Source organism: Pelophylax lessonae (assembly GCF_965119305.1).
Source record: "Pelophylax lessonae genome assembly, chromosome: 1".
NCBI classification, from domain to species: Eukaryota; Metazoa; Chordata; class Amphibia; order Anura; family Ranidae; genus Pelophylax; species Pelophylax lessonae.
The window spans coordinates 390,757,376-390,780,437 of record NC_138768.1 but is presented as its reverse complement, the minus strand read 5'-3'; the positions used below and the strand labels follow the sequence as shown (position 1 = coordinate 390,780,437).

The 23,062-nt window shown below is 39.0% G+C and overlaps 1 protein-coding gene across 6 annotated transcripts in view; it reads left to right on the top strand.

Annotated features, from left to right (window-relative positions):
- Positions 1-23,062, top strand: part of NFIB (nuclear factor I B) — a 402,638-nt gene that overhangs the window by 262,969 nt on the left and 116,607 nt on the right. For all 6 annotated transcript variants that reach the window (XM_082244100.1, XM_082244099.1, XM_082244097.1 and 3 more), the window contains exons 3-6: positions 3,993-4,046; positions 13,955-14,023; positions 18,968-19,088; positions 22,927-23,045. In XM_082244100.1, coding sequence (XP_082100226.1) covers positions 3,993-4,046; positions 13,955-14,023; positions 18,968-19,088; positions 22,927-23,045 — 363 coding nt within the window. The remainder of the gene's footprint in view (positions 1-3,992; positions 4,047-13,954; positions 14,024-18,967; positions 19,089-22,926; positions 23,046-23,062) is intronic.

The following is a 23,062-nucleotide window of genomic DNA, read 5'->3' as shown; positions in this document are numbered from 1 at the left end:
CACAGTGTTAAAAACCAGGAAGTCTGCTTCCTGCTAGATCTAACATCGCATATGGAAAGCGTACTTTTTGAATACGAGAACAGAAACTTTCATCCCAGGAATTTTTTGGTGGGACAGATCTTCACCTTTTTACAATCGGGCCTGGATCAACAGTTGAGTTTCTTGAGTTTCATCAAGTTTTATGAGTATCATAAAGGTCCAGATCTCAGCAACTGTGATCTTGTTCCAAAGGCCGCTAGCTTCACATTAAGACTATTGTTCACAATGTCTCTCATGTAGCGATCCTGTGTGTTCACCTGTTTCTCCATGGGATCTCAGTTTGGTTTTTTCAGCTCTTTAAAAAATGCCTTTTGTACCTGTAAGGGATATTGCCCTATTCACTCACATAGTTGCATTACTTCTCTCCATCACCTCTTTGAGGTGTATTTCTGGGCTGGTGGCTTTGTCTGGCAAAGAACCCTTTTTGGTACTACATAAGGACGAGGTAGTGTTGAGGCCCAGAGCCCCTTTCTTCCCAAGGTGGTTTCAACCTTTCACCTCAATCAGGACACTGTTTTATGTCCCTCTTTCTAACCATAGTGCATCCGAAGGAGAGTTTTCTTTATTGGATTAACATAGTCTGTGCCGTGTGTGTGTTTATCTTGCAGCAACTGCTTCCATTAGAAAAACAGACTTTCTCTTTGTCATTCCTGATGGAAACCTACTTTTCTCTCCACCATTTCTTGGTGGTTCAGACAGATCATCATCCAAGCGTGTGGTCTTAAATCCTTTCTTGTTGGGTCACACTGTACTGTGTGAGTGCCTCTTGGTTTTTTTGGCATCAGGTTTTTTTTTTTAAGATTTGCAAAGCTGCACTTGGTCTTCGGCTAAAATGTTCTCTAAACTTTACCAGATGGGTGTTCAAACCTTATCTGAAGCCATCTTGGGACGAAAGGTTCTTTAGGTAGCTTTTTGAGCTGTAGGCAACTCTAAGTTTTGTTTTGTTGTTGTTACTGTTGCCCATACCCCAGTTTGACTGATTTTGGACATCCCAGTTGGCTTTAAATCATGTGTCCCTCAATAAACAAGAAAAAAAATGGATTTTTATACTTTTGGATTTGTTTCTTGGAGACTATTGCAGGATACAGGTCCCACCCCCTGTGTCTATTATTTTCTCCACGTATTGCTTTACAAAACTGAGGCATGTTGGAAGTTGACAGATTTTACTGACTAGTCACTGTTCTTTTTTGCGTGCCAGGGTCCAAATCCTCTAGTAAGTGGCAGTATAACTCAATCCTGTGTCTCTCAATGAACTCAAAGAAACAGATTTCATAGATTAAGTTCAAAAATCCAATTTTTCCTCCCAATACATTCAACGCATAGGTGTAACAAGCGTGTGTCAAAAGTTTAGTTTCTTGTGTTGGAAAGTTTCCTCTTGTGATAATGATTGCTTCCAGTGATCCTTTTAACGCATGGTCCATTTGTTGTAAACTATGCTCAGATTGTTTGTAATGCTCGCCTATATCGGTTTCTTGTGATGAGCCCACGTATAGCAGTATCAAACTCAAATGCATATTTATTATATTGTAGCTTACCAATTCTTACATGTGATGGTTACATTTGTTATACATTTGTAGGCTTGCTTTCTTTTATTTTCACCTGGTGATTCTTCCAGTAAGTCTGTTGGTTTTCAACAGAACAGACTCTCCTGCAAATGTAGCAGTTAGAGTGTTGAGACAATCCATTTACTACTGGCAGGTGTGTTTATAATTATCAGCTTTCTTTCATTCATGTAAAACCTTTATCCCAAACAAAAATAACAAAATGTTTGCTGTAACTGATTATAAAGTGTGGGCGGGAGTTTGGCTTTAATTTGCTAGGGTATCTAAATCTGCTAATACACCTAACACTTCTCTCCCCCCAAGCCTGACAATGCTGATGTCTACAGGTGCCCCCTGTACTCATTCATTCAGAGTGGGGGCACTCTAATACAGGAAGCGTGTTACTGATTATATCACCAGAGGAAAACAGAGGGGGGGGGGGTGGAGCCTAAAAATAGAAACAAATGCAGCCACCACATATAATGATTGGTAAGCTGCAATATAATAAATATTTAGTTTGGGGTTTATTAACAATTTAATGTGCTTGCAATACTTGTTACTTCTAATAATCTGGTGTGGAAAATGAGACATTTTTCAGCATATATCACAGACTCCTGATTGACTCTGAATTGTCACATGCATTTTTAGTAGTATTAGGGATAGATAGTAGCATGTCAGGTATGTCCTATAACTTGTGATAACAAGGGTTGCAGCACTTTTTTGTTTATGTTTTATGAAGGGATATGGCATGTCAGCTATATCCCATAACTCGATATGTGATAACAAGGATTGTAGCACTTTTTGCTTATTTTTATAGGAAGTTTCTCTTTCTTTTCCCATTTTTAAACACATTTTCTCATTTCCCTATGGGATTGTTATTATCTATTTGCTTAATATTTTCCTTATTGAAATACATTTTCTCCCTATGGGATTGTTAATATCTGTTTGCTTAATCTTTTCCTTATTGAAATAGTGCAAATGCCTCCAGCTACAAAACGTTATATGAAATTGTATGTTAAATGGCCAGTAAACTTAATTTAACATCTTTAATTCTGGCTTATTTTTTTATCTGATGGTTTATAAATTTCCCTTGCTGGAGAATGCCTCTCCAGAAGATGAAGTTTTAGGGCCTTTTCACACCCAATGCAGTTGGATGCACTTTGAACTGCTCTCCAACTGCATAGACAGCCCAAAACCTAGGTAATCCTTTGGGCATAGTTCACAGGAGTATGCTGCATTTTTCTGCATCGCCAATGTAGTTAATGCGCTACAAATGGGCTACAAAAGTGCTTTGAATGCACCGCACCATGCCACTTTAAAGCAAGAAAGCCAAGCCCCAAAACATATAGAAAAATGTACTGCAAACGCAGCACAAAGCGCATGCAAAACACATTCAAGCATGCATAAAGCACACATTAAGCGTGCGGCAAGCATGCTTCAAATGCACAGTAAACATGTAGCCAAAATGTGCAATTATGTGCAGTGTCCGGTATGTATGGGTCTTTACTTGGCTATCTTTTCTGATAAGCTCTTAAAACATTCAGGCCCCTTTCACACAGGCGGTGCGCCCGACGGACTCCGTTTTACTCAGCAGGGATTGATACATCAATCCCCGCTGAGCAGGCGGATGACAGCTCCATCTCCGCTCTGTGTGCAGAGACAGAGCTGTCAGATCCCCGCTCTCCTCTATGGGAGATCGGATGAAAACGGACCGCCTCTCTGTTTTCATCTGATCCTGTCCAATCCTCCAGACGGATGGAAAATAGGGTTTCCATCCGTCTGGATTTCACGGACAGGATCGGATCATATAGCAGCGGGTGTCAGCAGACATGTCTCCGCTGACATCGGGCTGCATGGAGCATCCGATCCGGTCCGCCTGAAAAACTGACAGACGGACCGGATCGGAAAGCCCGTGTGAAAGGGGCCTTACATATAGGTGTGTTAATAGATTATTTATATAAAAGTTTTGTTAACTTTTATTGGCTTTAGAAGCTATTTAGCAAGTGAAATTCTAATACATTATTCGGAAACTTTAGTGGCATTCTTCTTAGAGACTATTTGTGGCAACTTGCCACTGTTGCTGCTACAAACTTCCCAAAATAGACCCCGAATGCGACAGCCATACTCAGTCTCCTGCTATTCTAAATCTTTTTGCTTTTTTCTTCATTTTTAGATTGAATTAGAGGTTTATATTGTGTCATGTGAAAGAGCAATTAATGTGAAAGTCTAATTATGCAAAGCTTCTTATACAATGTAATCAACTCATCTGTACCTAGAAATCTATTTCACACGTTTGTCTAGCGAAACAAGGGAAATTGCATCTGTTCTTTTACTTTCGACATTATATCAACATTCTGGGAAGGGAGTTAAAAAAACACACAGAACACTTACCTTTGTTTTATTTCTTTGCAGATCCTGGACAATCAGGAAGCCCAAGCCACAATGATCCTGCCAAGAATCCACCAGGTAAATATCACCCATGGAAAATTTACATTCTAACAATGCCTGTGAACAAAAGTGGTACTGTGATAGCTTCAAAGTGTATAATTGGTCAGCAATCTACTTTGCATAGGCAATGGGTATAAATGAGACAAGCAGTGATTATGTTACTTCTTTCATTGTAACCAGTAGTTTACCCGCAACTTCATTAAGATTCAGCTAATCTCATGGAGTTTCCACCGTGAAGATTGAGAAGATGAGCTTTTTACTAAACTCATAAAAGGCCTTGTCAAGTTTCTTGCCCTTGTGCAGTGCATTGAGATTACTATTACATAAAAGGTGTATAAAGTTAACCTGTAGTCCAGCAAGAGACATTTATGAATTTACACATTCTTAGCAAGACATAAAGAGCTTTAAAACAAGGACTTACTGACCTCTGTTGCTGCAGGTACTGTGGAGGAAAATGATTCTTAGGGAAGCACTGAAGTTGTATAAATAGTTTTCTTCCAAATCTCTCCTACTAGAGCACCTGTGTTTACATTAGAAAACTGGTGTGTCACTGCTGGGAGAGCTGAGAGGAATACTTGAGCAACTTCAGTATGTCCGATATACATTTTGAAAATGATTTGCTGCACAGTGCCTGCAGCTACACAAGTTAGAGCTTTTTTAGTGCTTGTTAAGAATGTGTAAATACTTGTTGTTCGTAGCCTGGTTCACTTTAAACGTATAAATATCTATGTTGTCCAATTATCACAAAATTGAATTGGTCTGTCCTGTTATTAACAATTTTAGATCATGTTTTGCCTACCTAACAACTGGCTTTCATTTATGTTATTTTACTTTACCTTGCATTGCTTTTTTATATGTAAAGTAATATAATGTTGGGAGAAAAGTTTTGTTGCAAACAGAGTATTAGTTGTTAATATTAGTCTATATCAGAAATACTAAGAGGCAACTGGCTGCTGTCCCCTTTAATGCCAAAGATGCCATAACAGCCAGAAAACTGGAATTTTTAGGAGGAGAATATAGCAATGTCAGTCTAGTATTCCCTATGTGGTTGCTTTCTTGAAACTGTGTCTATGGTGAGAATTTTAAATCATTATATTCATTTCCACGATGCATCCCAATTGTTTCTAGCCTATTCTTAATAATCTGAATGATATTGAGGTTTATTAACTTGCTTTGTTAAGTACCACACATATTTACTTCCTTGAATTCTGTGACACACATTCACTTGCTGGAAAATGCCTCTCCAGAAGATGAAGTTTTAGGGCCTTCTCACACCGAACGCAGTTGGATGCATTTTGAACTGCACTCCAACTGCATAGACAGCTCAACATCAAGGTAATCCTTTGGGCATAGTTCACATCATTGCAGTGCAGTTAAAAAAAAAAAGTAGTGTATGCTGCATTTTTCTGCACTGCCAATGCAGGTAACGCGCTACAAATGGGCTACAAACGTGATTCGAATGCACCGCACCATGCCACTTTAAAGCAAGAAAGCCAAGCCCCAAAATGTATAGAAAAATGCACTGCAAACCACGCAACACAAAACGCATTCAAGCATGCATCAAGCACACATCAAGCGTGCGGCAAGCATGCTCCAAATGCACAGTAAACATGCAGTCAAAAATGTGCGGTTATGTGCACATTTAAGTGCAGTTTCCGGGATGTATGGGTCTTTACTTGGCTATCTTTTCAGATAAGCTCTTAAAACATTCAGGCTCCGTTCACATGGGCGGTGCGCCCGACGGAGTCTGTTTTGCTAAGCGGGGATCGATCCGCCGATCCCCGCTGAGCAGGCGGATGACAGCTCCATCTCCACTCTGTGTGCAGAGACAGACCTGTCAGATCCCGGCTCTCCCCTATAGGAGATCTGATGAGAACGGACCGCCTGTCTGTTTTCATCTGATCCGATCCTCCAGAGGTTTATTAACTTGCTTTGTTAGGTACCACACATATTTACTTCTTTGAATTCTGTGACACACATTCACTTTGCCCTGTGAGTAGGCACTGCTGTGTCACACATTTCACAGAGCCTGTCATCTGATGTTCATAGGTTTTGAGAGGAGGAGTTTTAGGAGGTGGTGTCAGTACATGAATCACAGCTTGCAGGCAGCACAGTACCATGGGATATGTAGTCCTTAAAAGTTAACAGCAGAGGAAAAGCTGCAAAGCATGCAGGGAATCCAGAAAGTTGTGGAAAGAGATGGCCAGCAGACAGGCAGTACTCACAATATGAAAGGAGATTTTTATATTTCAACATGTTTGTTGGTTTTAACAGAATCAATATTGCACAGTGTGCATAAAAAGGTTACATAAACATGTAGTATGTTAATTGCATATCTAAAAAAGAAATCACGATTGTTTGTATTACTATTACAATGCCAGTGTTATATATTAAAGTGTATGCTGTGACCATAGATTTCCTTTAACCACTTGCCTACTGGGCACTTAAACCCCCTCCTGCCCAGGCCAATTTTGACCTTTTAGCGCTGTCACACTTTCAATGACAATTGCGCGGTCATGCAAAACTGTACCCAAATGATATTTTTATCATTTTTTTCAAACAAATAGAGCTTTCTTTTGGTGATATTTAATTAGCACTGTTTTTTTTTATTTTTTGCTGTACAAACAAAAAAAAGACCGAAATTTAAAAAAAATAAAAATAAAATAAAACAGTTTTTATAGTTTGTTATAAAATTTAGCAAACCGGTAATTTTTCTCCTTCATGTATGTGCGCTGATGAGGCGGCACAGAAGGGCCCTGATAGGCACTGGAAGGCTGCACTGATGGGCACTAATAGGCTGCACTGATGGGCACTGATAGGCTGCACTGATGAGCACTGATAGGCTGCACTGGTGGGCACTGATAGGCGACACTGATGGGTACTGATAGGGCAGCAATGATAGGTGGCACTGATGGGTGGCACTGATGGGTGGCACCGATGGGCACTGATAGGCATTGGTAGGTGGCGCTGAAGGGCACTAATAGGCGGCACTCATGGGCACTAATAGGTGGCACTGATGGACAATGACAGGCACTGGTAGGTGACACTTATGATGGGGCACTGATTGGCACTGATAGGTGGCACTGGTGAGCACTAATATGTGGCACTGGTAGGTGGCGCTGGTGGGCACTGGTAGGGGACACTAGTGGGCACTGGCAGGTGACACTGGTGGGCACTGACAGGTGGCACGGGGGGCACAAAATCCTTTCCTCTTTGGGACCGATGTCCCTCTGACAGCAGCCTGCTGTTTACTTTACATGATCAGCTGTCATTGGCTGACAGATGATCACGTGGTAAGGGGGTGGGATCGCCCCCTTACTCTGATCTGTGATCGGGCGAGTCTCATGGACTCGCCGATCACATAGTGAGCCGGGCGCGCTTTGCAGGGATCACAGCAGGCCGCTCATGCACAGGAGGGCAACAATGTACTCCCTCAAGGCAATTTGGGTCCGTGCTGTGGCCGTCATTCAGGCTATATCGCGGGTGTCATCTAGTTAATAAAGAGAATGCTTTAACAAGATAGCAGTTAGTAACACTGGGGTTAAATTTACTAAAACTGTATAAAATCTGGTGCAGTCCTGAAGAGAAACCAATCAGCTTCCAGTTTTTTTTGTGTCAAAGCTTAATTGAACAAGTTGAGGTTAGAAGCTGATTGCCTACCATGCACAGCTGACCCTGATTTTGTACTCTCCAGTTTTGGTAAATCAATCCCAAGGAAAATAAGGGTCCTTTCACAGGGGCTGTCTGATCAGGTCCGCCTGTTTTTCAGGTGGATCTGATCGGACACTACATTGTCCTCTATGGAGCGACAGATGTCAACGAACACATATCCGCTGAAATCCACCGCGATCCGATCAGATACTGCCCGCAAAAACAAATGGATGATATTTTCTATCTGTCCTCTATAGAAAAATCAGATGGAAAAAGACAGACGGTCTGTGTCCATCCGATTTCTCCACAGAGGAGAGCAGGACTGTGTTCCTGCACAGCGAAGCGGACACGGACATGTCATTCGTCTGCTTACCGGGGATCAGCGGAGCGATCCCCTGCTGAGCAAGCAGAATCTGCTGCATGGAGGCACCCATGTGAAAGACCCTTAACAAAGGTTCACAATTCCTGTTTCAGTGTTTAAATTGCTTAAATAAATAAAATTTTCAAATTAATCCATTATAGATGTGCTGCCCCTTTAGAAACCCATACAGAATACATGTAAACTGCATAGTAAACACAATATATAAATCAAATACATTCCAATTTATCACTAATATATGTGAACCTTCTTGACCAGTGAAAATAAATACATCTGAACAAACTCCTAGTCCATCAACAGTTCATCAAAGCATTCGTTATAAAGTAAAAGTAAATACGAATAAGTATTATAAAAGTCCAGAATCATAAGAAAGTCCCATGTAAAGCCACAAACTTGACAGGGACAGTGATAAAATCAGTGCATGAGGAAAGAAAAATGCCACCATGTGCTCCTCTAAAATGTTTAATTACTCTCCTTACCAAAAAGTTTGATCCCACACAGAGATCAAACAAAGCATTGCTGCCCCACAGTGTCAAAAATGGACTATAGAAATCCAACACCATGTTCCTAAAATAGATGCGCTCAACATGGAAGGGTTAAAGAACAAACAGGGGATGCCATAGTGTAGTATAGTTAAAAAAAAGCTACAAATTATGTAAGCAAACACACTTACAATAGCGAAGGATGATACCAACATATCACACAGTATGCACCTCCAGGTGTCCCGCTGGCATACGTGATGACGTCACATGTCCAGCCCCACAAGGTGTTTTCCCAGGCTTTTTTCCCCTTTATTTTTATTAGGTGATCTGACCAGAAACACTCTTCCTGCCCTAGTGTGGCTACAGTCTGGATGGAGGATGGAGGTGCAATAGGGTCATCCTTTGGAAAGCAGCATTTCAACCAGGGGAGAGGGTAGTGTTAGATGGGCTTTACTAACAAATTAGGGCAGAATTCCAGATAACACATTTTAAGAAGTTAAAGCAACAGTTTTTTTCCTTTTGGGATAAAGGGTTTTCATAAATGAATAAATGCTGAGGATTGTAAGCACCTCTGTCAGTGTCAAATGGGTTATCTCAAACCACCAACTGCCATTTTTGCTGGACAGCTAGGGAAGTTGAAAAATAGCAGACGTACTAGCAGGATCCTCAGGTGAAATAAAAAATAAAAAAGCCTAATAAAAAGAATGCAGGCACCACATCTAAACATTGGTAAGCTTTAAGCCTACTTTCAGTAGTTTTACTAGCAGATTTGTGTAAGTAAATTCACAGTTAATCAGATATGAAAGAAATCATTCTCCTCCCTTGTATTACATTTTTGTGTTTCCATTGCAGATAAAAGGCACTGTGTGTTTATTATACAAAAAAAATCACTTATCTCATGCCTTATTTATTTACCTATGTTATTCCAAACAACACCAAAAAGTTTGAACAGTCCATCAGAAGCAGTAGGTCTAAATGGCTTACTGTTTAAAAATTGTCTGGAAATATGTTTACATAGTGAATGAAGAAGTGCGGGTGTGAGTGAAAGAGACAAGGGGAACATGGGCTGTCTCCTGATCTGGTGTTTTGTAATAAACGACCTCACCACTTCAAATGCGGGAAGCCGGAATTAAGGAAAGAACTTAACCGGCTATGCATTCAAAACCACATTGCTTCAAGTTCACTTTCTCAGTCATACATATTTGTTAGTGTTGACCTTTACAAGCTCCTTGTGGTTTTTTTGGTCATTTTCTTTCATGCTGTTCAATTTGTGAAGTTTGTATTCCCTTTTTTTTTTCTCAATAAAACTGTGTTTTTTTTTTCACTAGTTCAAAATAAATATACAGAATGTTTTTAAGTTTTCCATTTTGTAGAAAGTGATAGTTTGCTCCAATGTTAAGGGATGGATGTGGCTTCTAAAAGGCAGATCCCATTATTAATCATTTGCAAAAACAAAAAAAATTGTAAGACTGAGGACCATCCTTTTTACTAGGTATAGCAGTAAAAAAATCTCCCCAGTAGCCGGAAACTGCCAGAAAACCCAAAAGGAAAAAAGTGCCCACAAACCTGTTTGAATTATATTCTACTCTGATTTTTTTTCAGTAGATTTTAGTTTTTAATTTTTTGTAGTAAAAATACACCTAAGATCTTCTTGATTGTAGCAGGAAAACTGTAATTTTTCTCATTTTGGTATACTGTGGCAAATATTTCCTTGTGCCGATTTGACCACTTTACCAACCAATATGTTGTTGACTTTGAAACTTGACCATTTATTTTGTTCCTTACCTGCTGACATTATTATTATTATTATACAGGATTTATATCTAAAGAAGGGGGGGGGGGGTTCTTTTGAACACATTTACATTAGTAGGTTCTGCCACCGTCCCTATATATTCGTATTGGGGGTTGCTGGTGCCTCAAACCAAATGGGGTGGGACTTTACGGGCAAGTGAATAGGTATATTCTGTATACCTATTCACTTGCCCGTAAAGTCCCACCCCATTTGGTTTGAGGCACCAGCAACCCCCAATACAGGATTTATATAGCGCCAACAGTTTGTGCAGCGCTTTACAGCATAATGGCAGACAGTACAGTTAAGCCTGGTACACACCACTTGTTTTTTTTTCATTCAACAAAAAAAAACTGACAGCTGTACTAACATGGGATTGTTAGTACACGCTGGATCTCCCGTGCTGTTCTTTTGTGTTCTGACAGGGGGACAGCCACCCCCCCCTGCACCATTGGTTGAGAGCGCTGATCGTAAGCAAGACGGTTGCTGGTTTTCCAGCATGTTCGTCCGTTCGCCAAACGGCTGGCTTCCAAATATCAGCCTGTTTTTATTGAACCACCCAATGTCATCTGACATTCGGCCAGTGTGTACTAGGCTTTACAATACGATTCAAAGCACATTCTTGAAAAGTCAAAGGAGCTGAGTGCAGCCACTGAGGGAATTCGTCCATTCCCTGCTGTTAGAATGAATTGAGGAATATCCTAGCTTTTTTTTACTCAGCCTACTGGCTGAAAAAGCAAAATCGCTTGGTGCATGGCCAACTAAGCCAAGCCATCGATGATGCAATTTTCCTTTGTGCAACCATGGGTTGCAGAAAAGTGTTGATGGGGGAATTCCTCCCACAGAGCTATTGTGTTCTCCTGGCAGAACACAATGATTACTGCTGCCAGCTATAGCTGCCAGCAATTATCGAATGCAAAAAAATCCGACAGGTTGGTTGTACTGAAGTCAATCAATGGATCAACTTCAGTACAACCAGCCTGCCCATAGATGGATATAATCTTGAGATTCGATCCATCTATGTTCGGTCTTAGTCTGTTTTAATTTAGCCTGTGCGCAATCAGTACTTCACAGTATAAAGAGCAACATGTCTGTAGACTATAATTGAGAAAAAAAATTTATTAGGGATCCCTCCAGATCAGGGGGCTTCTAACTATGGCACTCAAGTTGTTCTAGAACTACAATTCCCATCATGCCTAGTAGTTCCGCTACAGCTGGAGGGCCATAGTTTGAGGATCCCTGCTCTAGATCTACGTTTCTCTTTCCACAACTAGTTGGCTGGAATCACATGAAATAGGCAGGGATTACTTACACTTTTGCAGAGGCTATCTTGTTTTTAGAAGTTTGTTATCTGTTGCTCAGGTGATTAGGTGAGTGCAGTGCAGTATAGAAATCCTGACTAATGCCTCCTGACATTGAAGACATTAAATTGGACAAGTGTGTAGAGTGGACACATGCTTTGTTGTTTTCATTCCAGATTTGCAAACAGGCTGAATGTAAAAAGTATTTCTTACACTGTTCAGGACTAGATAAAAAGTTCTTATAGGTTCATTTTTTTCAATACAATATTAGATTGTAATACTAGATTATGTTACCGGTTTAGAGGTTAAAGCTATTTAGTACTGGTGACTTTATTTTTCAACACTATGTTCAATATATATATTCCACAAGACCTAGATGTTTCATAAAATGACTCATATGTACCTAAAGTTAAACATAGGTAACTGGATCATTTTATGAAAATAACAAAAATGGCTTTTGCCAAAGTTGCATCGGAAAAGACAGTTTTAGTAATGAAACATGATCATTGCTTTTTCAAAATCACTCGTATCTGACTGTAAGACACCTAACCACTTGTACTGAAGAGGTGAATTTGATACTAGTCATGGTAATAATTGCAAGTTTACTTTAGTTTAACAAAAAACAATATATATATATATATATACTCTTCAGCAAATAGAAATCCTAGGTATTTGAAGAATGTTTGAGCTGCAACGTTCTCAGATTTATTATTACAAGAAACTTTCACAAAATTGTTTGTATGCTAGTGTCCTAAAATAGTATATCATGAGTCCAAGATACTGTAAACCATAGCATCTCTGCAATGAACAGAGACTGATTGGACTTTAGCATAGCAGTATTTTATAGTTTATAGGACACTACTATGGGGGTGACCTTTTTAAAATACTAGTTGTCTGTCTGTCTCTAAATTGAACACATAAAGAACAAGCTTGCAGCACATGAATGACAGAGAAAATCAAAAACCCTTACAGCTATACTGGCCCCAAGTCAGTGACTCATATAACTTTGAAACCTGAGTATCAGCGTAACAGGAGAGCCAGGCAGCTAGCTTTTTTGTAAGGAGATAAGAAATGACAGCCTACACGTTTAGGCTCGGTTCACACCTAGGCAGTTTGCTTTTGATGGTTTCTGCAGTGCTTTTTGCTTTGTGCTTTGCATTTTTGCACACATGATTTTGCCACAATTTGTGTTTTGCATTTTTTATGCTTTTTCTTTTTGGCCAATTTGTGGTTGGGCAGATTAAAAAAAAAGCAAAATGCAAATTGCAGCAAAATCGCAGTAAAATTGCTCAGAAACACACTACATGCTTTTCTGCAGCTTCTCCATTGAAGTCTTTTGAACCAAGAAAAAAAAAAAGTTCCTGACCCTTTCCAAAAATGTAGTGGCTGTAAAAAGCATAAATGTGAGCGTATCCCATAGGAAACCATGTTAAATGGACTGTAGTGAGTTTCTGCAAAAAGCACCAAAAAACGCATAGGTGTGATCCAGGCCTAAGTTTTCCTCTAAGCATGTTTTTATGCACTCCAAACCAGTTCCTGTGAAGTAACTGTGATGGCACAGGGTTGACTGTCTTTGTGATTTGTTGCTGTCACACTCCATGAGCACAGCTATAACCTTTGTTGTAGGAGTGCTTTGCGCTGGGTGTCAAGTCTTGTGCGCTGTTACCTGCACTTGATTAATAGTTTGACCTGCAGGGTCCTGAAGGCATTGCTCATGAGCTGCTGGAACTTGACAAGTACATTCTCGATACTTTTCATAATTCGGTGTTATTTACACAACAGTTCTTGCATAAAGCCATGAAATCTTCAACACACACCCAGATTTTTAAAGTAAACCCGGAGGTTATTTAGGGATAGGAAAAAGTTCACTTTTTTTAAACAATATCTAATATTTTCTGTACAGTTGACTGTGTTTGGTATACATGTATGTTTTGTGCAGTGGTTTCTCACTTTTCAGCAAAAATATTTAGAAACACATTACATCATGGCCAATGCACTGCAATGGTTCAAATTTTCATGCTTCGGTATCTGGGTACAGTAGACTTAGCTCGAGTGCAGTGGTCATATACTGTATATAAAGATTCACCTATCAGATTGATTTTGTAATGCAAGTTAGAACATGAAAAGCACCACCTTGTTGCTTTTCCTTTTACAGCAGACCACTTATTGTTTTGCTTGTGTAAAATTTGGACAGACCTGAAAACTGTTATATGGTCTTTTTTGACGTGTTACTTCCACTTGTTTCTTCATTCATTTTTTATTTTAAAACAAAAATGATAAAGAGAGTAAACCACTCACAATTTTTTTATTCTCATTTTTTCTAGGATACCTTGAAGACAGTTTTGTAAAGTCTGGAGTTTTCAATGTTTCAGAGCTAGTACGGGTGTCTAGAAGTAAGTTAAGATTGACATTCTCTAAAGCTCTGAAGCCTGCCTTTTCTCTTGGTGACATAGCAACACTAACCACTTGTCTACTGGGGAATTTTTCACGTTAAAATCTGCATTTTGTGCTACAAATTACTTCAAACTCCCAAACATCCTCGGCTACAGTAGTTGAAGAATGACAGCTGTGAACCCGGAAGTGATGTAATACATATTGCTTACAGGTTCATTGGTTGCAGGGAAGGTCAGGGAATGGACGTTTCCTGATCACCCCCTGCTGCCACTTTGGGAGCCATTTATTGCTGTCCTAGGCTCAGATGAAGGGAGAGCCCAGGAACCACTGAAAGTGCAACTAAGGTATTAGGGAGCGGAGGGGTCATACCTTCAGAGTGCCATAAAAGTGATTTAACAGCTCTAGAGCCACTCAGATCACTTTTATTTGAAAGTTTTTTGCCGCAGCCCCCCCACGGTATCCCATGTCATTTATAAATATAAATTGGTAGAGAAGTGCCTAAAGAGCAACTCCAGCCAAATATTTTTTTTTCCTAATTGTGAATGTTAATGAGATAGGGAAGAACCTGATGGAATTTTATTATTGTTGGTCTTCTCATTGGGGAGATTTCCTCTAACAATCTGTAGGACAGGAAGTAAGCGGATATCAACCCACTGGTATCAAACAGAAACCTTACCTTACTCAATTATTACAATTACCTTTATTTCTGTGTTTGTTCCTCTCTGAGAGATTTTGCTGACTTCCAATACCTTGATGAGAGAAATTAGCCCAAATTAGGACACACACAATAAAAACCTAACAGTAGTTCTAACCTTTGCCCTTGACCAGACTACATCTCTACTTTGCATTGAGTGTAAGATTTTTGGCATTTAACTTACATTATAGTAACTCAGTTTTGTGTAAGACATAGTTTGCTGTTAGCAGGCTACCTGCAGTTTCTTCAGCAAGTTTAAATCAGAAAATCTGATTTAAGCAGGACAGAATAGTTAGCTGCATGCTTCCTTTTTTATAATAACATTTCTAATAGTTATTTGATCTTTATAGTGTATTTTATTTCTACAATGTAAACTAGACACTTTTTTTTCTGTTCTTCGTGTTTTTGTGATACTGGGAAGCTAATGCTGGAAGAGGTACAACATTTATGTATCCTCATGTAAGGTCTAAAAGGGCAATGTTTCTCATCCCATAAAATGTACTGATTCATAATACATTTCCTTCCTGCTATAATAGTGGAAAGTAAAAAATGACATACATCTTTTACACAGCAGGATGAAGGTGTTAAGAAACTAAAAACAAATCCCAGCATTTCGAACAGTATTGATAAGTTCTGTCCCCTTTGTGAACTGCTAGCTAGTTTTTTTAACCCAGCGCAGGCATGCTATAAATGTATCAAAATGACTGATCTCTTTACTTGTTCCAGGACAGACTCACACATTTTGACTAAAGTCATGCATTAAAAGTATTACATTTTGTCTCTTTACAGACCCATTTAGTAAACATAAAAATATTGCACGTTTGCTATTGTAGCAGATGGATTGCAAAATAGAAGACTTTATTAGATAAAAAAGGAATATATATTATCACTTTGATATGTGAATGTTGGGAGCCATATGAGTATCTAACAAGATTTAAAGTGGTTGTAAAGACATAAGGTTTTTTTTTTTTTTACCTTCATGCATTCTATCCATGAAGGTAAAAAAACCTTCTGTGTGCAGCAGTCCCCTCCAATACTTACCTGAGCCCTATTTCAATTCAGTGATGTGCACAAGAGCAGCAGCTCTCCTGGGTTTCTTCCTCCTCATTGACTCCTGCAACTGTCAATTGCAGCCAGTGAGCCAATGAGGAGAGAGTGGGGGCAGAGCCTAGCCATGTTCCGTGTTTGAATAGACACACAGAGCAGCAGTTTGGGAGCGAGCCTGTTCAGGGCCCCCATAGCAAATTGCTTGCTATGGGTGCACTCAGCAGAAGGGAGGGGCCAGGAGCGCCAGCAGGGGACCCGAGAAGAGGAGGATCGGGGCTGCTCTGTGCAAAACCAACTGGTAAGTATGGCATGTTTGTTATTAAAAAAAAACAAAAAACAAAGCTGCCTTTAATATCACTTTTAAAGAATCAGTATAGTGGGTACCCATTTTGCAGGTGCAAGGGTCAAAAAAAGCATTAAAATGAATTGATATGGCAAGAGCAACAGCCTCAGGTTTAACCTCAGCATGTACTGAACATGATCAAACTGTAGTGGAGTAGAATTAGTGGTTATCATTTCAAAGCTTGCCAGCAGGATAGGTGAACACCTACCAGGATAGATTCTAACACAGATAGCTATAACCCAGTGATGGCGAACCTTGGCACCCCAGATGTGCATGAGCATCATGGGAAATGTAGTTCCAAAACATCTGGGGTGCCAAGGTTCGCCATTACTGCTATAACACTAACAAAACCTGGTTCCGTGAACAGTGGGAAAAATAAGGATTAACAAGTCATCTCTTACACAATTTTCCTACATTAGGGCAGTGATAGGTTTGGAGAATACCTGACAGTGCCTTCAATACACAATGGCTGTGGTTCAATAAAGCATGTGTAACATTTTTTCTGCCAATATGGATGCACTCGAAGGTCCTGCACCTAATTCATGAAAGCTTTGTTATAGGTCAGGTAGTTATGTGACTGCTAGCGGCTATGGAATCTGCTCTCTGTTAATCGCAAGGAAAGCAAACCTAACGGGGAGCTAGTGTCTCAGCATCACCAGTCAGGATCTGACCACTGTCAATCTAGTGGGAGGCAGACCTGATGGTGAACTAGTGTCTCAACATAATCCATCAGGCTCAGCCCACTCAACAGCAGACTGGAGGACCCTAAAGAAAACAGTCATCCAGTCGCTGAAAAGGTTAGGCCGCTGCACCTATCTATGTGACAGGCATAGCAGCTGGGCAGGGGGCTTAGTAACGTTGAAGCTGTGATTTTATCAGGCTCAGCGTTACTGAGATTTACAGAGGACAAAGAGTCCAGTATGAACATTCCGGCCTCAGTGCCACCCTTTACATATTTCTGACATGTACATGAATCTTTTGCAAGTAGAGACATAACTCATATGAACAGGAGACACTCTTTATGAATTCCACTGAACGTCTCCTATTCCAGTTTAGGTTTAGGTATAGGTTTAAGGATTGCTCCGCATGGTAATTGTCAAGGATCAGGGAGCCATTTAACAGGACCAGCTGCATTCTTGTGATAAAAACACTAATTTCTTGTGATGCCCCCTTCATCCAGAATGATAATGCTCTCTTATAGACTATGATGAACACATTATTGAAAGCAATTTCATAAACCAAGATGAAGTCAGATGCATGTCATGGTCCCCCCCCAATCACCAGACTTTATGTGAAAGTTGTGTGAAAATAGATTTCTACCTCATTTTTCATTAAAAGTACTCAAGGCTGCTTTAGAAATGGTACCAAAACCTACTACACTCAATACAGTTCTTGCAAGGCAGCATCCTAAAAAGGACCCTTTCCCTTTTAGGTCCCTAATATCAGTGTGTTTCTAGGTATTTCGGTTATCTTGTTTGCCTCTTTTAAATGCACATTGCTAGTAATATTTTCAAATAACAAATAGAATATATTTCATAGCTTATCTTCTTGGTAGATATCGTGAAAATATGTCATTTATTGAAGTTAATATTTATGCACGCAAAAGAAGCTTGCAGATGTGATGTATTAAGTAATGTATGCCCAGACACAGGGCATTTATGGCTGCAGGTCTTCAGTGAAGGGGCACAGGTCCACTAGCACCCTGGTCATTGCAGCATTGCATGTGTAATTTATCTAATAATAGAATCTGCATTGTGGTTGTGCCAAGTGTTTTCCATCTAGCATTTGTTTAACCTCTAGTTTACCTCAAACCACCAGAGACCACGATATGCTCAACCAGTCTGTAGCAGTCAGCTATCACTCCCACATGGCATGCCAAGCTTGAAGTACTCAACACCGGTGCTTCGGCTTGTTTTGTAGCACACATGAAAAGCCTTATTCACACTATGCATTTCTCCAGGGACCTTGTTTACTCTTGGTCCCTATTAAATAGGGGATTAAAATAGTTTGTGGATATTAAGCCATTTGAGCTGGCAGCTGTGTTCTTCTCCCAGGTATAAGGGCAGCTTTTAATAGGCATCTCTCGAAAAGATATATGAGAAAACACTCTGCTGCTCATCCAAATATGCAAAGAATCCACCTCTGTCATCAACATCTCTCTTTCCAGCAGGGCTAATTGAAAAGACTATCTGCGTGTAGTGAGTTTAGTGGGGCCCAGAGATTTGACCCGGCAGCACTGATTGATGTCCCTCATGCAGTACATACTGTACTGCTTGGAGACATTGTTCTCTGAGTGAAAAGGAGCCAGCTTTCACATGCAATTAATGATTCATCAGGAAATAATTGCACTTTGCATAAATTAGGGCCACCATCATTTTTTTAAACAAAGAAGTGATTTGGATGTACTTTCCAAGGACTCTAAATGGCACTAACTGCAGAGGACATTAATATGCTTTCAGGGTTAAATTCAATCAGATATGCATACTATTGGATATCCTAGATTAAATGTACATTTTAATTAACATACATCAAGCAACATATACTTTTTGATCAGTGGGGGACAGTCCCTTTCATGTAGGGAGTTTCACTGTTGTCAAGCTGGGGACCCCAAAACCAAATTCTAGGGCCCACGAGGAGAGCTGCTGATCTCTAATCAGGAAGAATAAATACCAGGAAGATTTTTGTTAAAGTTCTTTTAAATCACTTGATGTATTGCAAGATTTATAGCTTGTTAACACTTTAATAGCTTATTTTAATTTGGCCAGGAACCAACTGTTAATCCATTGAAGAGTGTTATTACATTTCTAACTGTTGTCTGATCCATGAGTAACTCACTTTAACATTTTTTCTTTTCTCTAGCACCCATAACACAAGGCTCTGGAGTCAGTTTTCCAATTGGAGAGCCACTAAGCCAGCCCTACTATCATGACATGAACTCAGCTGTCAGCTTACAGAGGTCGATGTCCTCTCCACCCAGCAGGTAAGAGGGAAGTAATAACATGGCATCAAAGCTGTTAAGAGTATATGCCTTCACATAAGTCCATTTTAAACTATACATGCAGAAAGTAAAAAACACTACAACTTAATTTAAAAAAGGTGAAACTCTCTTTTAAACTTTGAGTTTGATCAGAAATGCAAACCCTCCAAATTAATCGAATATAATCTAATGGTACTACTTATCCAATTAGTTTATTTTGTAATAAGCTTGTGATTAAAGCTCAATTCCAGGCAGGCAGTTAGATGCACAGTGAATGGGAACTCTTTTACATGCCAAAATATGTTTCAGTCTTTTCAACCACTCTTGCAATTAAATTATCCTTACCCAACAGCATAGCTGGGTTCCCAACTACCCCTAGATCTCTGTGCATGGCACACTGCAATTGAGCAGTGAAGCCTTGGTCTAGGACCCTCCGCAACCTATGCTTACGTAGTGAATGAGCAGCAGCACATTTATGAAATCAACACTCTGCTCTCACCTCCTCTTTAAAAGATCTAATGCTAGATAGACAGTACTGTGCAATGCAGCAGAGGTTTACATAACTGGTTTAAATTCTCCTAGTTTTAGAACTGCTGTGTAGTAGGTTACATGATGTTGCTCTTAAGAAAGATTCAAATACTCAAGATATGTATATATATATATATATATATATATATATATATATATATATATATAATGTTTGATGAGTTTTAATTAAATCAGAAGTGGAGAAAACCCTGACTTGTAATATCTTACAGGAGTTTAGAACAACTTTAGGCGAAAACAGTATATGCTCAATAGCGTTTTTTAAAGAATATATACTTTTTCAAATGCCATTTTTTTAGCTAGTGATATAATACATAAAATAATTTATAGACACTGTTAATGTGCAAATGGCCATTCATTTAAAACATATATTTTATCCAAGTACCCAGCTGCATAAAAACATTAAGCAATATCATTTGCCAAAAAATTGAAAAGATTTTAGCTGACCTGCCTTTATTCAATTAATCAAGTGTTCCACAGCTATTCCACTCTCTGCATTCATTATCAACAGTTTAGACTTCTAGTGGTATCAGTAAACAGTTGGGTTGATTTAGTAAAACCAAGTAGGATGTCCACTTTGCAAGGGAAATTGCACATTGCAAGAGAATTTCCCCAGAATTTAGTGAATATTAAGAAGCTTTACTTTGGAAATAATGCCCAATACCATGCAACAAAAATGAAAACAAAAAAAAGAAAGAACATTTTTTGCTTGTTCATGATTGGATGAAGAAAGTCAGCAGAGCCTCTCCTCATTCCCTAAGCACCAGGGGAATGTTCCCTTTCAAAGTGCAACTTCCTTTGGAGAGTGAACAGTATATTTGCCTTTAGTAATCAGCCTCAGTATATCAGTCACTTCATAACTCAGGGTGGGTGTCAGTATGAAGAGCAGGCGGTAGACAGGGCAGTAGTAACGAAACTATAGTCACTGAAAACCATTTTCATCTTTCTTGTGCTGTGTATCTATCCAAAACCAGCAAGGGTGGGTAGATTACAAGAGTGTATAAAGGTGTTTGTGTATGCTCCAACTGTGTATGTGTCTTTTGGCTGGAGCTGCCCTTCAACTGCTTTTTCAGTATGATATGATATCTTATTTATAAAAAGGCTGAATGTTGTCAATTAGGAACATATGTCAACAGTACATGTCTGTAGTATTTTTATGATCCAGCATTCCAAAATTTCAGAGTAAGTAAAGATACATTTTGTTTATAAATGTAAAAAATCATAAAATATAAATTGTATTACTGTGTATAGCTGTGCACAGTACAGAACAGCTTGGCCTTATTTATCGATGTGTCTGAAGGATGAAAGGCCACAGATTGTGTTGCCCTATAGGACTTTCCCTTGCATTTTCCTATACTACACAAAGAACATCTGATTGGTTAGAGGTGGACAACACAAACTTAAACTAATTTCCTCTCTAACACTTTAATCAAGAAGGCAGTCAGTTTCTGAAGCCCTGATGGTCTGGGATCATTGTGCGTACATTCTTTTCATACTTCCAATTATGATCTTAGTTACATTAATTAGTATCATGCTAATAAAACTTTAGGTAATAATTTGACTGTGGTTGTAAAAATAAACTAACTTGTTGAAAGGTCTTGTGTAAAGCACTGGTTTAGAAAGCAGGGAGTTTCATACATTGTTCAAGGGTTAACATTCAAGGCCAACAAACATAAATTGACTTTAGTTTTCAGAGACAGCATAGATCATTTGAGGTCATCTCTTAGCTCTAAGTGGTGGAAGGTTCATCCTTAACAAAGGAAATGGCTCTTTAAAGAATAGACCATTCATTTTTTCCTACTAACGTTGCTAACTCCTATAACAAATCCAAAAGGAAAGGCATACAAGGTTAGTTTAAATTAAACATATAAAGGATGTTTATCAACACGGAGTGTAATATTAATGTGAAGCGCTAGCATTTCTTTTACTATTAAAGTAGCATTTGCCAATTTTTATTTTCCCAGTATTTTATTTTCTGATTTTTGCATAGGTGTTTTTTTTACCATGCTCTGTACCAAAATTGCATTAACTGCATATTGCAGCATTTAAAAGGGTCATGTTAATACCAGTCCAGTTTCTCTTTAAAGTAATCCATTATCATATTAAGTGAAGGGAAGTGTGTTTTATGATAGGAGGCAGCTCAAGGTACATGCACATACTTTCTATCTTTCCAAAAGAGCTCCTTCTCACATTGCCCCCCAAACCCAGTTTCATGCATCTCTCAATTTTGGCCTAAAGTTCACATATACTGATTTTGAAGGTTCCCAGGCCATATAAGAGTTCTTTGATTAAGGGAGGAAGGTAAGTGCTGGCAATTTGACATTTGTCTCCTATCTTACATTGCCTCCTCTAGGACCTGCAGTAGATATAGTTGACACTTTAAGGGTTGATTTACTAAAGGCAACTAGGTGGTTCACTTTGCAAGGGAATTTTTCCTTTAGCTTAGTGAATGTGGTGATAATTCACGTTGCAAAGAATACCCAATTACGTGCAAGGAAAATAAAATAAAAAATTGCAATTTCGCTTGCACATGATTGGATGATGGAAGCCAGTAGAACTTTTCCACATTCACTAAGCTAATTGAAAATTCCTTTGGAAGTGAAAACTCCTTGGCAAAGTGAACAGCTTATTTGCCTTTAGAAAAATCAACCCCTTTGCAGATTGCAATATGGAAATTTTTGTTACACACAAGCACAAAGTGCTTGGTGTTAAACTTTCCAGAATAATTGCCTAAAGAACTGACTTCTCTGATCTCCAAATACTCCTTGTTTTGCTTATTTAAGCTTAAAGTACATCTAAACCCTAATGTTTATTTGGTTTGCTAAAGCACTATGTATAATAAATGCCACTTTTTATTAAGTCCTTTATTGTATCTCTCAGGTTCTGATTTCCTTCAGCTTTTTTAGTCACTTCTAGTCTATATGCACTTACTCTACAGTCTGTCCATATTATTGTTTTGGAGCATTATACTGACAGCAACAAAGATGGACTATGCCTACTCAGTGTGTGTGACTTGTAGACTCAAACAGTGGTGCTGACCAGAAATACAAGAGCACAAATGGGAGACAGTTGTCACCCTATAGGAAGAAGTACCAGTAATGGTTAGATCACCAACTATTCTTATTGCTTATATGAAATGTTAAAAACAACTTTTGAAATGACATTATCATGTTAAAGTTTATACAAGATTTTAGTAATTGGGTTTAGATTTACTTTAAGTCCTTTAACATACAGAAAGCTAACTTGGTTTCAGGGGATATAGATGTACACACCACATTTTTTTTCTTATTAACAGTAAAAGACCCAAGACAATTTCTATAGATGAAAATATGGAGCCAAGCCCAACTGGGGAATTCTACCCATCTCCAAATTCACCAGCAGCAGGAAGTCGGTCATGGCATGATAGAGATCAAGGTAATCAATTATACTTG